Source organism: Lethenteron reissneri, chromosome 28 (genome assembly GCF_015708825.2).
Source record: "Lethenteron reissneri isolate LAM-NWPU_2019-01 chromosome 28, ASM1570882v1, whole genome shotgun sequence".
Classification (NCBI taxonomy): domain Eukaryota; kingdom Metazoa; phylum Chordata; class Hyperoartia; order Petromyzontiformes; family Petromyzontidae; genus Lethenteron; species Lethenteron reissneri.
The window spans coordinates 10,717-32,101 of NC_083806.1; the positions used below are offsets into that span (position 1 = coordinate 10,717).

Here is a 21,385-nt window from a genome sequence, read left to right on the forward strand (position 1 = left end):
CCAAGAGGCATTTTGAAGAGACTTCTAAAGTTATTCTGTGACAAAATCTTTTGTAGCCATTCTCAAATATAAGCCTGGTGCACTACTTGATGTTTACTATCCTGTCAAGACAATGCTCCACTATTCGATATTTTAAAAGGGAACATCATTTTACTTTTTTTTATCCAATAACCGATTTATTTATCCACAAAACACACTCTTTTCAATGTGAACACAAATGTCACGCAATAAAGATCCCCATATAGTCTTAACAAACCGTTGTAGCAAGTGCTATTAGCGAGCACCAATGAAGGCCGGCACGGCACACAAGGGGTTAGGTGACCAGCACTACGCCCACCTACCATTGTCTCCCCAGCGGCAATGTTTATACATTGCACCACTACTCATTGGGGCCGAGTCAACCTAGGGGAGGCTTAGGATCGGTTCAAATAATCGTCACTGGTGTTGGCCGTGAGTGGGAATCAAACTCAGGCCACCGGGTTTGTAGTGCAACGCGATAACCGCCGCACTGCCGCTCCCCACACACGTTCACGCACACAAACATCACAAAAACAACAGGTTTTCATTAAGCTTATTTTAATAACTCAAACTAAGTTAGCAAAGCGTAAATATCAACTACAGTACACAAATTAAAAAACACAATCTAAAACCTAAAAATCATGTAAAATTTCAAGAGTTAAACTGAAAATGTAGTTTTGATGACAAAAACCCAAATTTGGAATTCAAGTGTTCTTCGAGTACGTGTAGGTTTTTCTCCATACTCCCATTCCTCCAACAAAAATACTCAAAAATATATTAGCTAAACATCTCAAACAGCACCATTCTGAAAGTCTTGAGACTAAACGAGCCTTTCATAGGTAAACATTATCGAATGCTTGCAATGTTTTGTTTAACGTATATGGTTTTTGAGCAATGTTGTATTCGTCCTGCATTTGCGACAATTTCTGAATGTGGGCGAAACATTTCCTGGGTTTATTGAACACTTTGGTATCTTATAAGGCTGACTTTATTTCACTTCAATACTTTCTCAACGCAACTAACGAGGCAGTTTCAACCTCCAGTATCTGATCTTATTAACTCTTGTTACGTTACTAAATCAGCTGTATTGTTTAAACAGCTGACATCACGTGTACCAAACTTGATAAAGCAGATTTGTAAGCAACCCAGCATTTAGGTTTGGTCTATCGATGCTCAACGTATCGTTACTGAAATCTTTCGATCCCCTCTATTGTCCATATCTTGTCTTGGCTTCTGCAGAATATGCACTGTTACACTACAGGCAATCTAGAAAATGGCAGCCAGACTTCACACTGAGCAAGTCACCTCCAATCCAGAAATCCACCCACTGGCTCCCTGTCCATCTAAGTATTGCCTGCAAAATAATATTTCCAATATCCTTTATGGATTCATCTCCCCCGCTTCTCATTACACGATCCTCCTCATCCCCCATTTTTCCAGTAACCATCTCCTAATGCCATCTGTCCAACTTCACTCAAAGGGTGGGAGGCAGGGTTACTCCTCCTCTGCATCCCTGCCTGTAATTGTCCTCATCAGCGTTGCCAGCTCCCCCCCCACCCCAACTTAAGACCTCCTTTAAATGAACACCTAACTTTGCACTCTGATTACGATTCACTATTACAACTGACTTCTGTGTAATTTTTAATACTGCAGAAACTCATCATCCCTCTCAATCTTTTTCTTTGGTGCCCTGCCTTAACGGCAGCTCCTTAGATGCAATAATCTCCATCCTATTCTCTGCCCTCTTTATTTCCACAAGACCCTTCCTTCGGCTTTTACAACATCCCAATCCTCAGCCTCTCATTATTTTCCCATCCATTCTTCCCTGTACAATATCATTTATCAAAGCATCCTCTTGTAGAATGTGTCCTATCCAGTTCTTCTCCATCCTTCTGATGACTTCCATTATCATTATTTTGTTGATGCCATTAAAGATGTCTTCGTTGGTCTTCTCTTTCCAGCTCTCGCTCTCTCGACATCACTGATGAGCAACTCAGATGAGTCAGTGGGACACACGAGCGGCCCTCCTTCACATCAGTGGGCCACAAGCTTCAAAACTTGCTTGTCCACTCATCATGCCGTCATACATCACCCGAGACACACTTGGATCAGGCCACCACGAGGGGCTCCACAGGTCGTAGGTTGCCCACCACTGGCTCTAGATCCTTCTCCACCTTATTCCATCCTTTCTCAGTCTTCACATTTCCGCTCCAGGCAAAGAAGCGCTCCGCACCTTCATCTCAACTATCTTCCTTTTTTAGTTTCACGGATTGTTCTTGCCAACTCTTTCTTTCTTGCCAATTACCTGATTCACCATATCAATCCTTGACCTTAATCGCACACATCCATTTTCCATGAGATATGCTCCCAAGTAACTGAATGTCTTCACCTGTTCTACCAGTTGTCCAGTAATCAGAATATTCATTCTTCCTCAACCTAAACCTTGAAGTAGTAACCCCTCATCCTATTCAATAATAGTAAAAAAATTGCCACAAACGTTTCTACCCATTTTCACAACCTGTGTTGCACTGCTCTAAAGCGTTTTGATTAGATGTGGCGTTCAAAAGCGGTGCGAGTTTGATATTATATAATTCAAAATAAAAACTGCTATAACAACTGGGTTTCCAAACAAAATGCACGTTGATGCTTGCTGTATTTTACCGTCACCGTTAACCATCACCTCACATGGATCAATGGAGCGCCTCGTATGATAATAAGAGTGGGGGGCCATTTTGGAAACTGTCACCAAGCCAAATGAGTGCAGTATAGAGAAAGGAAGAACCTTGTTTCCTAAACACATCACGGATTTTTCTCCAGTTAGCGAGGCAGGCGCACATCTGACTGAGCGCTTGACAATATGAAATGAACCCATCAAGAAAAAAAACACCAGTTTGAAACGATAAACAAAAAGGTTAACAGTTACAAGCCTGCAGACTGTGGCGGGTGGGCACATGCTGCTTCAGTTAGGTCGAGGGTGGCACACGGTAGGCACACTGAATAATCAACAAGGAAAATGCAACTGGGGCGTTTCAACACAAAGTGCTGGTCAACACCCCGATGCTCGACACTGATCTAAGCTGGCATGCATAAAGCATTTCCCTTTTTGTTCACCGTGTGTTTTACACATTCATGCGCATTCAACACAAATTGAATCGATCCTTTAACTTGAGAAATGTAAACATACGTACGTACACACTCTCCAATAGAGCTCAAATGATATGTGATAACCCGTCACTTGCATGAGCACCCACAAACTGGGCAACAAGGTTATGCCATCAGTACAGGCAGTAGGCTTCTAACAAATTACCCGTGTTGACTTGTGTGTTCTCCTCTAGTACGCACCAGTTTTCTCTAGGCACTCCAATTTTCAGCCACGTGCCAAAACACTCCCAAAACATAAATGGCTTATCACGTTCGGCACTCTCTTGAAAATAAATCTCGCCTTAAGACTCATCGATGTTTGCTTGCAAGTAATCCAGACAACGTTCTAGTCCACTATCCTATCACAACGCCAAAGCTGATTTTTCCCCACCGCTGGCTGTTCACTTGCTTGGCGTGCACAAACACAAAGTGTACCAAGGACAGTTTTAGGTCCGGATTTATGCCACACTTTTCCCATTTGGCAGCAGTTATGTAGATGCCACTACTAATTCTGCATTCAGATGTTCATTTTCAATTCCTGCCATTGGCTCAGTGTGGCCTGTGATGTGGATGCTTGCGAACGAAGACAATGTAAAAGACATGAGCCCTCAATACAATTGTGCATTATATAAAATGGACCATAAAAAAATTAAACGTGCCAGTGATCATCACGTGTATTTTTGTTGTAAACTTGCAACAAGGTAATGCTTTTACTGGCAGCAATTCTGACGACACACACGTGAAGATATATGGACGGATTTGAGTTGGACCACAGAGCAACTTTTATACTTCAGTGTTAGTGACTGTCATTCGAAGATAATAAACACCTACGTCACAACAGCAATAAAAACAAAAAACATCAACTCAACCACTAATGGGGCACCATCAGGAAATCCGCCACGTTTACTTCTAAGCAGATTTAGTCTTTGCTGCCGGTCTGCCTCGCTTAGGGGCCGACTTGCCTGGCTTGGCTTGGCTCTGACCGCCCTGCGAGGCCTTAGTGGCCACTGCCTTCCCTCTTGATTTTCTGGCGCTTGCCTTGACGCTCAGCTCCTCCTCGATGCGGCCTCGTATGGCCACCTCCAGACGCTGAGACGCGCACAAGCACAACACAAGCGCACGCATGCTTCATTTAACACCAGCAATGCTACGTGTTGTTCACCAGCCATGCCACTGGAGCTAAGTACAAAACTTAAGTGGTAAAAATTTGACCTGTTGCCCGAGTAGGCATTTCTCACATGAAAGAAACTGGTCAAGTTACATCATGCGACCTCCTTTGCCAGTACCAAAATATGAGAATAGGTTTTCCCCTTTTAACTAGCAACGAAACAGGTGTTTAGATGTCACAACACCAAACTGAAACCTTTTACAAGGAATCATGTTTAAATTAACCACAATACTTGTGGTCAGAATGCAAACAAAAAACATACTCTGATAATATATGCATTGTCTTTGAAACTGATTGATGTGGACCACTGATTGGTGTGGACCAATCAGTTTCAAAGACAATGCATATATTATCAGAGTATGTTTCTTGTTTGCATTCTAACCACAAGTATTGTGGTTAATGCAGACATAATTCCTTGTAAAAGGATTCAAGTTGGTGTTGTAACATCTTCACACTTGTTTTGTTGCCAGAAAAAAGGGGAAAACCTATTCTCAATCTGGTCCAGTGTAAACAAAAACATTTTGAAAACGTTTATCAATAACACTGCCTTAATAGGAAATATATAAACATGAAATCACCAATGTTTTGGGTAATGGCCCTTTTTCATGTGCTATGATGAAGGGCCAATGCCCGAAACGTTGCCAATTATATATTTTATTGTGTAAGGCAGTATTAATGAAGAGCATGTTGAATTTTTTGTCATTTGTGCTTGTGCATCACTGCCAACCCACGGTCGCCAAAATAAGCTGTTCGGTGTATTTTGTCCAAACCATATGGTATGAAAAATAAGAGGTAGGAAAAGTGGTCTTGGGTAGGACATGCCACTCAAAAGGATGATGGTTAATAATGTTGATGGGAGACAAAAGTACGACCACTGAGGAGACGGAGGGATGAAATGAGCTTGTGTGCAGGCGCTAAGGGGGATATAGTTGCATGACAGAACCACGAGATGACGATGGCTTGGGGAGGATTAATCATGTAGATTAATCATGTAGATTAATCATGTAGATTAATCATGTAGATTAATCATGTAGATTAATCATGGCTGATCATGATGACGATGATTCACGTGATGAGCCAAAAACGACTGACCTCCCAAAATTCAAATTAGGTCAAAGAAGTTGTTATTCGTCTGCGATTTTGTTTTAGCTGTAGTGGTCCCTCTGGCGGAACCGCTTCATGTAAACGAGGCATGCGACGGACAGGTTTTGCTTTGCATAGCAATCTCGTGACCCCTTTGTGCAATAGAAAAAAACACAACAGAGCAACATTATTCACGTAAACCAGCCGAGATCCCATTGAGGCGATACGTACTGGGAATCTGTGACACTAAGTAGGGTAAAAATATTTTTTTGCTTGATTAAATAACACAAAAACTGTTAAATATTCCAAATGTGTAAATTAACCATCTCACGATAAATCACCGTTCCTAAGAGATCAAGGAAAAACGTTATCAGCAGCGACCTATCTGTGAAACGCCCTTAGGCAACGGGCCATTACCCTAGCATTAGCTAAACACTTGATACATTTGTTCAAGTACAAGCCAATGTTTGTTCTAAGGCATGAAAGTGCTCTCGATCTGTGTTTGTCCACACAAGTGTTGTATTCATTAGGCACAATGCCACTTGCCTTTTAAATTATAAATGAGCTCTGGCTGTACAAAGGTGAGACTGTGATCATAAAAATACAAGCACAAACATAGACAAGACACATTTGAACAGTCAGTCTGCCTTTCCAATGTAACTTGGTGTGGAAATTGTTATTCTCAAGTGTTTTTTTTGTGGATTGTTACCGATTAAACACTTAAATATGGCTGATAAAAGGCAAAAACACATCGGCAAGTGATATCTCTGTTTCTACCGTCTATGCAAAAATAGGGTCCGATTTAGGACAATACGATCCAATTTACGATGGGGTTTCTAGGAATACATTGTTGTAAAAGTCTGGACTGCCAGTATATAGTTTACTGCCAGCAAGTAGATAACGCTGACTGAATCCCAGTGCATTTGATTCCTCAATTTATATAAATATGCTATTCTTTAAATGCTTAATATCTGTATCCAGCGACCAGTGGGAATGAATTGGTAAATCTAAACGATAAGTTTCACCGAGTATTAACGGTTTGGCACTGGAGGAGAAACAACTAAAGTGAAGTGACCATTTCTGAATTCGGTGCATGCTTATGAATGTGGGGTTCACACAATTAGCACAAACTGTAATTCAAATTTTAAAGAGCAACAGAGTTCCCTCCCTACAGACCCATTAAGCTGCTTACCTTCTTCAGCTTTTGGGACTCCACAACTTTAGCTTTCTTCGGGGCAATGACACGACCTATGCACGCATTCGCACACACACACACAGAAGCACATCAAGAGGTTACAATGAAGCATAAGAATGCTCCAGACTAAAATGTGTCAACAGTCCGGTAGAGAATATGAATGCATGTGCAAGTCGACTGAATGTTTATATCTGTTTTTCCAGGGAACAATGTGGAACTCTAGTTATACAGGGACAGTTGATAATTTAGACCTACTTTACAACTTGAGGCAGGTTTGCTAATTATTAAGCCTTGATATAAAAAGGTAAAGGTGCAGCCCAGTAATTACTTGCATAGGCCACTGTTGGCAGAAGGGCCTCCACTACAGGAAGCACAAGAGCCCCTCTGAAGGATATCTGGCCTACTCTTCCACACCGGTCAGACAGTGTAAAAGGTGAGAGTACCCACATTGCACCCCACCACACGTGACCTGCCGATCAGGTGGACAGAGGCCTGGAGGTTAAATAACTTGCCCCATTATTACAACTGCCCTGCCAGGAGTCTGATAGGAAGTCTGGATTAGATTGCAAGGACAGTGTACTAATCATCACACCACAGGCAGCATCTCAGCCTTCATATGAACCTTGTGGCAGGATCCCGAATAAACTTAAGTCAAAATCGTAATGAATGTATTTATTTATGGCGACTCCGTCCCACCGCGCACATAAACGCCGCGACCCACCAGAAATTAATCCTCTCGTTCTTCACCAAGCACCCGTCGCCAAAATTGCCAGTCATAAACAAAACTTTGAAACTTTAACTAGTGCATCGTGTAGAGCTCGTCGAGAGGAATAGATTGCCGTACCGTCCGCCTTCAACAGACATAAGATGACCTCGCAGCGCAGTTTATGCGATGGGGGCTTATGGGACCACGGAGTACCACAATGAGGTCCATATGACCAATAATTAATTTTCTTCTTACGCAACACTTTGAAACAAACTGATTAGCTAAAGCTAAGCAGCTGAATTAGTTGTGGTCTTTGTTCTCTGAAAACAAATCTGTCCTATTGGTTACTTACAGTCTATGTACTAGGAGCAAAATGTGTTCAGAACATGAATGCAGTCAATGAATGGCACCTCTTGACTGTCGTAATGAACAAAAGGAATTGGCGTGCGTCGTTACTCAACACGGTGTTGGGTGTTATTCTCCACTGTGTGCATGAAGCACCGACATGACAGTTAAAAAGACAATTACCAACCCCTTGCATAATCTGGATGGCCCCCTCGAGAAACAAAGTACCCATGGTGAGCGCACATTGAGAAGACGCAAATACACAAGGCTGCCCTGTCTCTCAACAGCTGACTTTCATTCGGGTTGTCAATGTCGTGTATTTACATTACTGGTAAGCATATAGAATAAAACCCGGTAAAAATCGGTTACCGTTTGCATCCACATTATTTATTTTACCCTTCAACTGAGAAAATTAGGGGCGTTTCCGTGGTGTCATGGTTAGCACAATCAACTAGTCTACCGACAGGTCACGTGTTGGGATAAAGTGTGGATAAAGCCCACCTCTTCCAAGACGTACACCGTCAGCGAGGAAGAGTAGACCAAATATCACACTACAGGCTCCTGCGAGTGGCGTGAGTAAGCAATTGCAGAGCTGCATATTTACCTTTTAACTGAGAAACGAGGGCACATTTACCACGCGGTGACATAAGCCGCCGTGCCCTTTGTAGGCTGGCGCGTGCCAATCTTTACACTACTAACATTTCCCCTGAAATCGATGTCACCAGTTCCTGACGTTGTGAACCGGTAATTGATGAGTACAAACGGTTACCGGTTTACGGGTGCCGATAAACCTGAATGGTTTACGTTACGCCACCACACCTAGGGGAGGCACACATGTGCGCCGAAATTTAATTTCATGACGAGTACCAACGAGAGGAAGTCCAATATTTTCTGGGGTTCAGTCGTTGTTCAAATGGCGATCATAGCAAACATTACCATGCCAAGACTGTCTGTGCAAGAACTGTTAGAGAGCACCTTATGACGCCAGACGATAGCAAACAAATGACAGCAAAGGCCATCGAATTTACGACCACACCGAAGTCAACAATCTCCCCGTAGGACAACAGAATGTTGGGGATGTTGTCGTTCACGACCTCGTATTTCATTGGAGGCCGTGGGTTCGATTCCGACCCTGATGTCTGCGGTATATTCGGAGATTGCGGTATCTCTACTCGTGGTCTCGTGGATTTTCCTCCATGTCTTCCCGCTTTTCCCTCCACATTTGGAAACGCGCGTTCAGACTATTTGGTTGCTATAAAATACCACATCACGAGCCATTTAGTTGAGCTATCATTTGTGACAAGGTCGCTTCTGAAAAATAAGTTAACATCTCGGTGGGCTTTTTCCTGGTAAGATTTTTTTTTAAGTTTCGTTTGATTTCTATAGTATTAAGTGACGTTTACCTTTCCTATATTTTGCACCCATATCGTGTATTTCTATTGTTTATTATTGTAAGGTTCTGACCCGCCCCTCTTGGACATGTCCAGAAATATTATTATTCTGAGCAATGGTTTGGCCAGCACCAGGCTCGACCACCTTTGTCTCCCCTGTGCTGACCTTCGCACACACACACTGCACCATCAAATAGCGAATCATTTCAGACCGAGTCGGGGAGACCCAGGGCAGGTTGAGACAATGAGACATTTCGCCGTCGTGGCCGCGAATAGAATTCGGGTGGACGCAAGGTTTGTGGCGCAGTGCGCTAACCACTGCACCACCGCTCTCCCGTACAATATCTCACGATTTCATCTTAACACACACGGGGGGGGGCAGCCTTATTGAGGCTCAATGAGCCCCAATAGCCATTGTAAGCGCCACTGTGCGATTGGCTTTGTAAGCCCCATGATGATTGCGAGAGGGGGGGGGGGGGCGAGGCTTTTATATTTTCTCTCCCAAAACAACGACAAAGATCCCCCGTTTCGCTTTAACATAATCTTAGTGCAATTGCTGCTAGCGAACACCTATTCCATATCTATATACCGCACACACGATTACCGCAAGCGGACCTCTTAACTGTGGCTCATTGAGAAGACTGCGCAACGTGTTAAGGGGGCAGAGGAACGACGCGGATAGCGTCCAATTGTCGAGACATCTTACGGGCAAATTAAAGTCACCGGGCTGGGTCAAAGCAGCCAGCCCAGCCCCAGAACGAACCCACGTGGAGGACACAAACGCACGTGGAGGGCACCGTCACCGCGGAGACGGAGCGAATTTAAAGATTTAAATTCACGTGCGAAACGAGCGTGATAGCGACAAGGCCTCCATCTAGCAGTGGATGGACAATGGCTCGCTGCTGACGCCGCCGATGATGATGACGATGATGTGGAGCCTAAGGATCGCACGACGCCATCCCAACAACAACAACAACGACGACGACGACTGCGGTTCGACCGCCAAATCATCCTCTCGCCCACCTCCCTTCTTGGGACTTTTGGCCTTTGCGGGCTGCGCCGACTTCTGCTTCTTGCCCGTGGCTGCACGCGCCTTCGCCTTCAGCTTCAGGTTGCCCTGCGCCATCGCGACCCTCACAGTCGGCGGAGCGGGAGGAGGACGAGGACGACGACGACAACGACACGGAGCCTGGATCGATTCCCGCGACTGTGAATCGGGTGGTTAATGAACGATGTCGATTCGATTCCGCGATTCGCACCCCCGCCCCCGCCCAGTAACGTTAAGCAGCCCGTGGGCTGTGGAATCGAGTGGTTTGTCGATTCCTCGAGAAGCGATCCACGCGTTTGTTGCCATTACAGAGGTTTTTTTTCCCTCTGACCTCGAGAAATATGGCGGATTTATATTTTTTCAAGGGGATTTTTGTTTTGTTTATTGGTGTGGGGGATTTACAAAAGGGGGGGGGGGCGGAACTGTAGCACCCTGCATTTAGCTCGAAATAGTTAATATTCTCAGGTGGCTGGTTTGGTGATGCCGTCATCCAGCAGTGGATTGCTCATGGTGGATACTGAACATATATACTGGATTTTCATTTGCCGGAAGTTGTGATGATGCGTGCAAGCGATTACTACTGCCAAGCTTCACTGAGCCACAAAGAGTCCCAACACTTTCAGTTGGTGCGTGTCATATTGAAAACTTTACAAATGGAAATGAAAAACACCGTTTCCGCCGGACAATCAGTCGGTCTGGCTCGCTGTGGCCCTTTCGATGCCGCAATTGTTCGCCGATTTAGATGTGGAGATGTCCCCCTCAAATAGAGTGTCGAGATTCCTCATTGGTGGGCAGCCACGGTGCCGCCATTTTGTTTTAAAATGGCCGCTGGAAGGGGCCCTCCCACAAAATGAGAGAGGGGCAGGTTGAGGGTCACCTTGCCCATTCTACAAGGGCTGGTGGGAGATCACAAAACAGCTACAAGTTTTTGGCACAAATATAATTGAGTTGCCCCTTACAACTGTAGAAAGCTGCAATTAGCTTTTTTGGGGCCCTTCAGTTTGGTCTCCCAAAATGGGGAGGGAGGCTAAGGGCTACCAGGGCAGTGCGTACAAATACAGCAGAGTCGATACTCGAAACCAGAACATAAAAAAATTGGAATATTATTGTATTCAAACAAAACTTGTTGTATTTTACCAGGTAAAGCCCACTGAGCTGTATTGCTCTTTTTTTTTGAAAAACGACCCGGCCACAAATGATAGCCCCACGAAGTGGCTTTTCATGTGGAAATGTACAGCACACAAATACTTAGTGCAAACGCATGATTCTAAGTGTGGAGGGAAAACCCAGAGAAAATCCATGTGACCACGGCGAGAGAGACATGGAAACTCCATATATACAGGCGTCAGGGTCGTTGATCGAATCCACGACCTTTATACCAAGTGATGGAGATAACATCTCGCCACCGTGGCTCCCTGTTAGGGCTCCCCAGAATAGGAGGGGGTGAGTTAGCTGACACTTCTAGAAAATTTAGAGCTGAAATTTGCAACAAAAAAGTCGAGCCAATACAACGAGAATATGCTAAAACTTTCAATTTTCGAATTTTATTGGGCCCCCAAAATACACATTGTAATGTTGGGTTAAAATAATGATCGCTGGATATGATTCCGGCGGGAATTAACAGTACATCACTCAAGAAGATGTGTAATGGGTATTACACAAAGAATAACATGTATATATTTAAAATAAAAAACTTTTTTAAAAGCTGATAAATTAAAAAAACCAAAGAGTAAAAAATAAAATGTTCATGCAATAGATCTTCCAAATGGCAACCCAACTACCAGTTCAGCTGACAGTTGTATCCATCTTCCTATGCATTGCCAAAATATTTTCTGTGATCAGGGTAACTCGGTTAACACTTTTCAGTGTCATATAGAATTCATAATCAACGTTTTTGGGTTAGATCACGTTACTTATAAATGTGTCGTAACCCTCCACCACCCGACACGGCCAATCAGCAAAAAAAGTGTCACGTTGACAAAAAAACAAATAGTTCACTACTTTAGCCCACCGGTGTGTTGAAGCGTGAAATCACAACATTTACAATTTTTGAGTACAACGTTTCGCTGGTAATTACATCCAGCATCATTGGGCAATTCGCCAGAATGGTGAGGCTCTGCTCTTGCTCCCGGTCTTGCTGGATGCAATTACCAGCAAAACGTCGTACTCAACCCTCCACCACCGTGTCGGGTGGTGAAGGATTACGACACATTTATAAATAACGCGATCTAACCCAAAAACGTTTATTATGAATAATATTGGTCGCGAAAGCCTACGTGTTAAACTGGCATATAGAACTTGAACCAGTTAAGATGTTTAAGTGCTGTACTGTTCTAGAATAATGCAACTGCCCTTGGATTGCTAAGAAGTAATGTAGTATATTATAAAATTGCTTGATTGGCAAGGGGTGCTACAGAGTACTACTCTAGTGCATTGGTGGCCCATACACCAAGCACTCTGATCCATTCTGGGGTATCTCAACAGGCTCCGCGAACATCAAATGCTAGTGGGATATATTGATAGATGCTATTATGTTCTTTAATGTTTTAATTCCTAGTCTCGGGTTTTTTTTGCCATCAGCTGTAAAGAAAATAGTTTTATCCTCATATTAATGTTTTGATTTTTCCTGAGATCTGCATAAAGTGTTTACGATCCACCCATGGAATGCGATGTATGTGTAGCGACATATATTGGGTCACTACTGCGTCTAGCGAGAGTCACTGACAGGAGAGTGGAATTGTGTGTTTGAGAGCCTCTCTCAAATACAAGTGTATGTTATGGCATGGAAGGGGACTCTCGGGAGCAGGGTCCCGGGTGGCTGTCAGGGAGAGACAGTCGAGGACGTGACAGTATAGAGCAGGCGTGTTAAAAGTCCGGCCCGCGGGCCAATCACGGCCCGCGGGCAGATTTCATACGGCCCGCAGCTTCGGTCTTATAATGTGTTATTTACGGCTCGCTAGCTCTGTCAGAATAAATAAATTCCTCTTTCCGCCACACGGTGGCAGCACCATTCTAATGCTCTCTAATTTTGCATCCGTGCCGCGAACCCTTCTCGAATCATTTCTGCCATGGCGACTGCAAAAAAAAAGAGAAACGTTGACAGTGAGGGCCGCCGCTTTCAGGAGCGGTGGGAATTACGATACTTCTTCACTGGAAATCGAGGAAATTGTGTTGTTTAATTTGTAAAGAGACGGATGCCTTGTTTAAGGATTTCAACATAAAGAGACACTACGAGACTAAACATGCTACAACATACGACAAGCTAACAGGGAGTGACCGCGCTGAAAAAGTAAAGCAACTTCAAGCTGCTCTGGCATCGCAACAGCGATTCTTCACGCCGACCTGTGAGTCAAAGGAAAACATCACCAAAGCCAGCTACGAAGTGACCATATTAATAGCTAAACATGGCAAACCTTTTACTGAAGGCGCGTTTATCAAATACTGTGTCATTAAAATGGTGGAGAACATTTTCCCCGAGAAGAAGCAAGAATTTATTAATGTTTGCCTGGCACGCAACACTGTGGCATGGAGAGTTGAGGACATATCGTCAGATATTACGAGACAACTGGCTTTTGATTATTTCTCATTAGCCTACGATGAAAGCACCAATGCATCTGACACTGCACAACTACTTATTTTTTTAAGAGGAGTTGATGACAACATGAACGTGACAGAGGAACTGCTTGACCTCAAAAGCCTTAAAGGGCAAACCAGAGGAACAGCTGTATTCGTTTCTGTTTGTGAAGCTGTTGATGATATGAAACTACCATGGAGTAAAGTTTCTGGGATCATTACCGATGGTGCACCTGCCATGGCTGGTGAGCGAAGTGGATTGTTCACACTGATCTGCAATAAAGTCAGCGAAGAAGCAGGTAATGCTATTAAACTTCACTGTATCATTCACCAGCAGGCTCTCTTGCGCCAAACATCTCAAATTTGACGATGTTATGAAACCAGTGGCAAAGGCAATCAATTCTATTCGCTCTGAAGCTCTATACCACCGACAGTTTCAGCAGTTCTTGCGTGACATCCAGGCTGAATACGGTGACGTAATATATCAACGATGTGAGGTCGCTAAGTCGGGGGTCCGCACTGCAGCGATTTTTCTCTCTCAAAGAGGAAATTTGACATTTTTTTGGTGAAAAGGGACAACCAATGGAATAACTGTCCGATCCTGTATGGCTGGTAAATCTGGTTTTTTGGTTGACATGACGAAGGGAAAGATGCAGTGGTGAGCCAGCTATATGCTCACACCAAGGCCTTTGGAACCAAACTGCAACTTTTCCAAAGACACTTGTCCCAAACAGAGCCCTGCACCGCGCACTTCCCAGCTTTGAAAGAGGTAATTGACAGTTTCTCACAGGACAACATCGGTGCGCAAATGAAGAGTTATGCAACAGCTATCGCATCTCTTTCTCTGGAATTTAACAAACGCTTTCGGGACTATGCAGTTATTGAAAAGGACATGTTGCTTTTCTCTTCTCCCTTCTCCGTGGACCCTGATGATGCTCCTCCACAGCTGCATCTGGAGCTAATTGAGCTGCAGTTTGACGATGAGTGCCGTGGGAAACACCAGCAGTGTTCTCTTGTTGACTTTTACCGGCAGCTGGACAAAAGCAGGTTTCCAAAAATGCGGTCATTCGCTAAGAAAATTATGTGGTTATTCGGCTCTACATATTTGTGTGAGCAAACATTCTCAGTCATGAACTTAAATATGAACCGATTTAGGTCAAGGATGAGTGACTCCAAATTGCGTGGCATTTTATGCATCTCAACCACTGCCTTCAAGCCCGACCTGGTCTCTTTACTAAAATCTAGATCTCAGTATCACCCTTCTCATTAGTGTCAGCAAGTTATCTGTTCTTTGATCAATCTGAAATTGAGTGTTTTGAACGGTAACATCTGTCACTATTAACAGTGAAAAGCCTAAAGCACACTAATGCACTTGGACTTATGACACTTGTTTTTATTAAACTCTTGAATAATATTTGGTTATAACTGTTGATGTTATGTACCTGTAGATGTGACACAAACTCCTGGTTTCTGAAAGATCTTGTAAAAGACAACATTCACTTGTTTTAAAGTTTAATGATAACAGACCACTTTGCATTACTTATAACTCCTGTTTAAAATGTTCATGAGGCAAATATATTTAACTCATGGAAATTTAAGGTATTCTATACAGTTTGTTCAATGTTATCTGACTGAATGAAAGGCAGAATTGTGTATTTAGAGTTGTTCACGTCTGCCTGAGCGGCTTATATTTGGTTACATTGTCATTTGAAAAATAAAGGTAATTGTGACAATGATAATTGTTTTATAACAGTGTGTTTTCACGTAACTTTTGTGGTAAAAATGTCGGAAGGAACTATTGGCCCCCGGGCATCTTCACTTTATCAAATTTGGCCCTCTTTGCAAAAAGTTTGGACACCCCTGGTATAAAGGAACCCGGGAGGGCACGTGACGAGGAGAGGATATGGAGGGGGGGCGACAGGTGACGAGAAGGACAGGTCGTGTGAGGCCCCAGAACCTTCTGGGAAGATCCTGAAGGGGGCGGGGCCGAGGGCGGAGGGAGCACCACACAGGGGATAAAAAGGGGGGTCAGGAGAGCAATCGCGGCTGTCTTATGGAATCAACCCGCCGGGCTACGTCACTTCGATCTTCGGTCATCACGTTCGGCATCATGGGTCAGGCAGTATATTCTGACCTGACCCGGTTATGTAGTTAACTCATTGTTACGTTAGGTAGTAGCCCTGTTGGGGCCATATAATGATAAACGTGTTTCCTCCAAATTCAAGTGTATGCCTCCGTGGAACCCACTACATATGTATTATTATCCACAGCTGCCTACACTCTATTGATGATTTTGCCAACAATGTTGATCATAATTATGTTGGTGATTATGGGTTATGCATTGCCATGCATGTGTAGTGAGCGACTTCCGAGACACGACTTGTAGAGGGCTCCTTGTTTATTTCTCACACTTTACAGGAAAATTCACTGAGCAACATATACACTGGGCTACGTAGAGCTGACCCACTCATACAGCCACATCGCTGGCGTCTAACTATATAGCTGGCTGACTGATACAGCGATGACGACGATGGGGACCGTACAGCGGATCGGGCATACGGCCGGACGATGATGAAGAGACGACGGTGAAGACAGCGACAGCAGCCAGGACTCGAACCCTCACGACAGCCCCGAACCTCCGGTTACCTCCCTCTTATATACTCCTCAGCGTGGCCAAGCCCCGCCTCTGGCCACGCCCCCTTCTAGAACTCTCATGCAGGTTCCAGGAGCTTCCTGATTGATCACCGCCTCTGACCTTTGGCCCAGTTACACCCCCTTATGGTTGGCTGTTACATAGTGCACCCATACCCGTAGTTACTCTTCATGGTCAACACCCTGTCACTACACATGTATGACAGTTTTCTGCGTTCTCATATAAGTAGAGGTAATTAAGGCCTCGCTGAAATATATTGTGAATGTTGTCAACAATCTATACAATTTTGAGGGCCTACAATTGTTTTCCAGACCAGAACAACCACTGTGGACGTGCAGGAGGTACGATTGGTCAGAACCTACTGGATAAGGCCGAATATAATATCGAGGGGTACAGCTTGCCTGAAAAAAAATACATCGTAACTTGTATAGGGACGTGGCCTCAGATGCATTTGGCAAGTGTGAAAAAGGCTATAGAGAGTGTCAGAGGTGGGACAAAGTCATTGTTATGCAAGTCCAAGTCGAGTCTGAAGTCATCAAATTCATGACTCGAGTCTGACTCGAGTCCAAGTCACATGACTCGAGTCCACACCTCAGAGGTGGGACAAAGTCATTGTTATGCAAGTCCAAGTCGAGTCTGAAGTCATCAAATTCATGACTCGAGTCTGACTCGAGTCCAAGTCACATGACTCGAGTCCACACCTCTGGAGAGTGTAGATAAACAAGCATTATTTATGGACATGAGCCACTGGGTGATTTTTAGAGCAATGGTTATAATAGTAATAATTACAATTTATAATGCGCATTCCATCCTAGGATCCCAATGTGCAATGGTGGAAAAGCAGGAAACAAAAAAATTAACCCGTAAAAACAAAGTTTTTCACTATAAATCCTTTATATGCGTGGCGGCTAGAGTCCTCTCGTCCTCTGGCTTGAGATGGCTGCCACCTATGGGTCAGATGATTGCCTGCCACCATTAAGCAATTGGTAATTAAATATAAAAAAAAATCATAAAAGTGTAAAGTTATGGAAAAAAAAATCTCACGAAAATAAATTGTCACGCACAACGAGTCTGTGTGCAAAATGTCAGCTCGATTTGATCACGGGAAGTGGGTTAAAAAACGACCGAAACATTTGCACGGTCGTAAGCGCGCAAGCAAGCAAGTAAACTTAATATAAAGGATTTAAAAACAGAACCAGGGCAACCAACCAAACTAAAGAGGGAAGTCCAGTTTAAAGATATAGGTTTTCAAAGCAGACTTAAATATATCCGCCGACTCTGATTGCCTGATTTCAAGTGGCAAGGCGTTCCATAGCTTGGGTGCCATGCTAACAAAAGCCCGATCATGAAAAGAGCGCCACCTAGACCTGGGAGTGCTGAGCAGTTGGAGATCACAAGATCTTAAGGACCTTGATGGAATATATACATTTATTAGTTCCTCCAAGCAATGTGGGGTGAGCCCTTTAAAGCCTTTTCGGTTAATAGCAGTATCTTAAAATCCACTCGGAATTTAACCGGTAACCAGTGAAGAAAAGGCGGACTGGTGGAATGTGCTCACGTAATGGTGTACGTGTAAGTATTCGAACAGCTGCATTCTGAACAAGCTGGAGTCTTGTTCAACTCGGGATAACACAAAAGCATGCTGCAATCGTCAACGGCAATGGTTGCCACAATATATCCCGTTGTAAAAATCTCGTTGCTCAAAATATGAACAGGTCTGATCACAGTTCCCCCTTGTGGGCAACTGGGGTAGCAACTACCAATCAGCTCAGAGTGAGCTTACCTGAGTACAAGCTGTCACGCTCTCTTTATTTGAAAAAAGTGTGGGATCTGGACGTGATTGTGTGGGATGATTGTGTGGTGGTGAGATGGTGTAATAGACTAATAATGAGATAGTGTGGTGAGATGGTTATATTCTATTCTTGGGTATAGAAATATGTTCAGGACAGTGGTGTAACTACATTATGTAATTATGAGCGCAGGGGGTGCGGCAATCGGTCAGTTGGGACCCCAGTCCAGGACTTGATTTGTCTCACACGGTCGTACCGAGGCTTTATATCGCGGCTCTTTTTGCCTAATCACATCACATACCTGTCAACCCCTTATCAGTACCAACCATATAATAATAATAATAATGCAATTTATAACGCGCGCAAATTTGCGGACCTAACGGCCGCAACTCAGAGGCGCAGAGCCAAGCTCAGAGTCACTCGAAAGCGTCTCTTGAAGGAGACGATTGAGGTGATGCTGCGAATGTGCAGAGGCATTGCATTCCAGACTGTTGGGGCAGCCACCGAGAAGCGGCGCATAGACGTGACCGTCCTGAATCTTGGTATCAAGAGGAGGTCGTAAGTCACACTGCGAAGGCATCTGCCGTGTGCTGTGCTGCAAGTCGTCAATAATTAAGAGAGGTACGGGTGACAGACCAATTCAAACCTTATTGGTCACCACCTGCCCTTACAAATCTCAACGTTCATCCTCCAAAGTTCCATCACAAGAGAGAAACATAAACAACAAATGTTGTAGGCCCGTATTGAAACGGATGTACGCCGTATGGACCTGAAAACTCAATTTCCTTGTACAAGAATACAGGTCAACCGTATGTTCTTCATTACGTTCACGGTCTGTTGGTGTGTTCCGTCTTTGCAAAATGCAGCCAATATTAAATTAAAGCTCTTTTATTTAAAAAAAGATTTTACTGCGTTTTAAATAAGTTTTTGTTCTTTTACACTGTTGTTGAAAACATATCTCATGGTGGTTGTAAAGGGAGCTCCAATTCGTAGCTTTGGTCACCAGAGGGGCCAAGGCACCCCCTGCCCCCACGCTCGTTACGTGGCTGGTTCAGGAGCGAAATGGCAATGTCGAGGTCTGCTCATCACGAAAGGGTTTCAAGAGAGAGTTCATGTCGTTTTGCCATTCTTCAAATGAAGCACAGTGGTTTGCTATATGGTCTGTCCATAGTTTGGTTTGCATAACGACAGTCACACTGTAGTTATTCTTTATTTTTTTCCAATTACGAAGGAGATGTGCGCATTGGTCTGTTGATGTTCTGATAAAGTTGATGGTTCCACCAGCGTCTTCGTGGGGGAATGCCAACGCCAGGAGGTGTGCGATGTCTGGGTCTCGAATGAAGTGTTTATTATGGACATCTCTATTGTTCCACTGTTCACCAGCGTTCTTCCGGATCTGGGTGAGATTCTAGGATGCTAACAGCGCAATCCCAGGAGGGCGAGGACTTCAGTTGATGGGTAGGTGGTTGTGGTTGGAAATACAACGTGTAAACTCTGCAGTTTGCATGGATATTTGAGATAGTTAGATGGTGTAAGAGACTAAATAGTGGGATAGTGTGGTAAAATGGTGTCGTGAGATGGTGTGAGAGTATGGGGAGTAGGTGTGATAGTTGGTATAATAGTGTAGCATTATGTTGTGGTGAGATAGTAGGGTGAGATGGTATGGCGTAATGTGATGGTGTGATGAAAGTCAGGAGGGATGGTGTGACCAGTCGAAGTGATGGTGTGTCGTGATGAGCCATGATGGGCCTCTGAGCCATTCTGCAGATTTTACAGTCCAGTATTTAGACACATCATTGCTAAGCAAACGTAATGCTGGATAGAGAGAACTTCATCACCAGATGTTATTTCTTGTCAACTTTCAATAATCGCTCATGATTAATGCAGAATCAGAATCAGATTATTTCTACTGGAGGAATCCGATGAGCTCTCCAGCTATTTTTCACACGTCCAGTGGGGGCAGTTCATAACTTTACTACACAGACCTTTATGCCCTGGCTCATGAGTGCGTGCTTTTGAATATATAGTTAGGAGTCTGCTTCTTGCCAAAGTGCACTTTAGGTGGGTGCGAAAGAAAATAAAACGGTTAGTCTTCATTTGAATTTTGAACCTAACGGATTTGTGGAAAACTGCTCGCAGAACCTTTGCCCTTCGTTATCTTTGCTCCTAAAACTGAAGAGAGGCAACCAAAACACAAGAGATAGCCCATCATAAATAGCCATGATCAATCTACTGCTGGGTAAAGGTTTCCCCACATCGTCACTTTCCTTTACAGTCCAGCAATGCCCAGGGCTGGAAATGGGAAGAAATTATTGGGTGCGCCGCGGTTGCAAGATGTTATCTCCCTCGCCTGGTATCCAGGAGGTCGTGGGTTCTGACCCACTGTACAACTGACCACATCACCGGAATCTGCGAGATCTTCCCTCTGGCAAAAAAATGGGAAAAATCAAGTAACAAAACTGATTAATGAAGCCATCGAGGATTCATCCTCAGTGAGGAGCTCGCATCTGGCTCCAATTCCAAATGGCTCACATGGTGGAGCCTAAAGAGACTGAGAGTGTGTTTCGACAGATACAACTCTCTCATGAATCGTGGGGCTTTTGCAAATCATGCATCATCTCCTGAGATGCCCTGCAGCACCCCAGTGCACTCCTCAAAATTTGGCAATGCTAACACCAGAAGCGGTGGCCTGTGCAGGATATTGGAAAATTACTATATTGGTTGGGCAAGAGACACGAAGAAGAATAACGTGTGTAAGTCTCTGTGCACATCTGTGGGTATCGATGTGTGTCTGTGGGTCACTATGTGTGCCTCTGGGTCTTTGTGTGTGTCTGTCGGTCTCTGGTCGTCTGTGGGTCTCTGTGTGTGTCTGTGCATGTCTGTGGGTCTGTGTGTGTGTCTGTGCATGTCTGTGGGTCTGTGTGTGTCTGTGCATGTCTGTGGGTCTCTGTGTGTGTCTGTGCATGTCTGTGGGTCTGTGTGTGTCTGTGCATGTCTGTGGGTCTGTGTGTGTCTGTGCATGTCTGTGAGTCTGTGTGTGTCTGTGCATGTCTGTGTGTGTCTGTGCATGTCTGTGAGTCTGTGTGTGTGTCTGTGCATGTCTGTGAGTCTGTGTGTGTCTGTGCATGTCTGTGGGTCTGTGTGTGTCTGTGCATGTCTGTGGGTCTGTGTGTGTCTGTGCATGTCTGTGGGTCTCTGTGTGTGTCTGTGCATGTCTGTGGGTCTCTGTGTGTGTCTGTGCATGTCTGTGGGTCTCTGTGTGTGTCTGTGCATG

At 44.2% G+C, this 21,385-nt stretch overlaps 1 protein-coding gene across 1 annotated transcript; it reads right to left on the reverse strand.

Annotated features, from left to right (window-relative positions):
- Positions 1-559: 559 nt before the first annotated feature.
- LOC133348732 (leydig cell tumor 10 kDa protein homolog) lies at positions 560-10,271 on the reverse strand. The gene is made up of 3 exons (XM_061561667.1): positions 10,071-10,271; positions 6,603-6,658; positions 560-4,248 (listed from the first exon to the last, which is right to left on the reverse strand). The coding sequence occupies exons 1-3, from the start codon at positions 10,171-10,173 to the stop codon at positions 4,069-4,071; spliced, it is 339 nt and encodes a 112-aa protein (XP_061417651.1). The 5' UTR covers positions 10,174-10,271; the 3' UTR covers positions 560-4,068.
- Between the last annotated feature and the right edge of the window lie 11,114 nt (positions 10,272-21,385).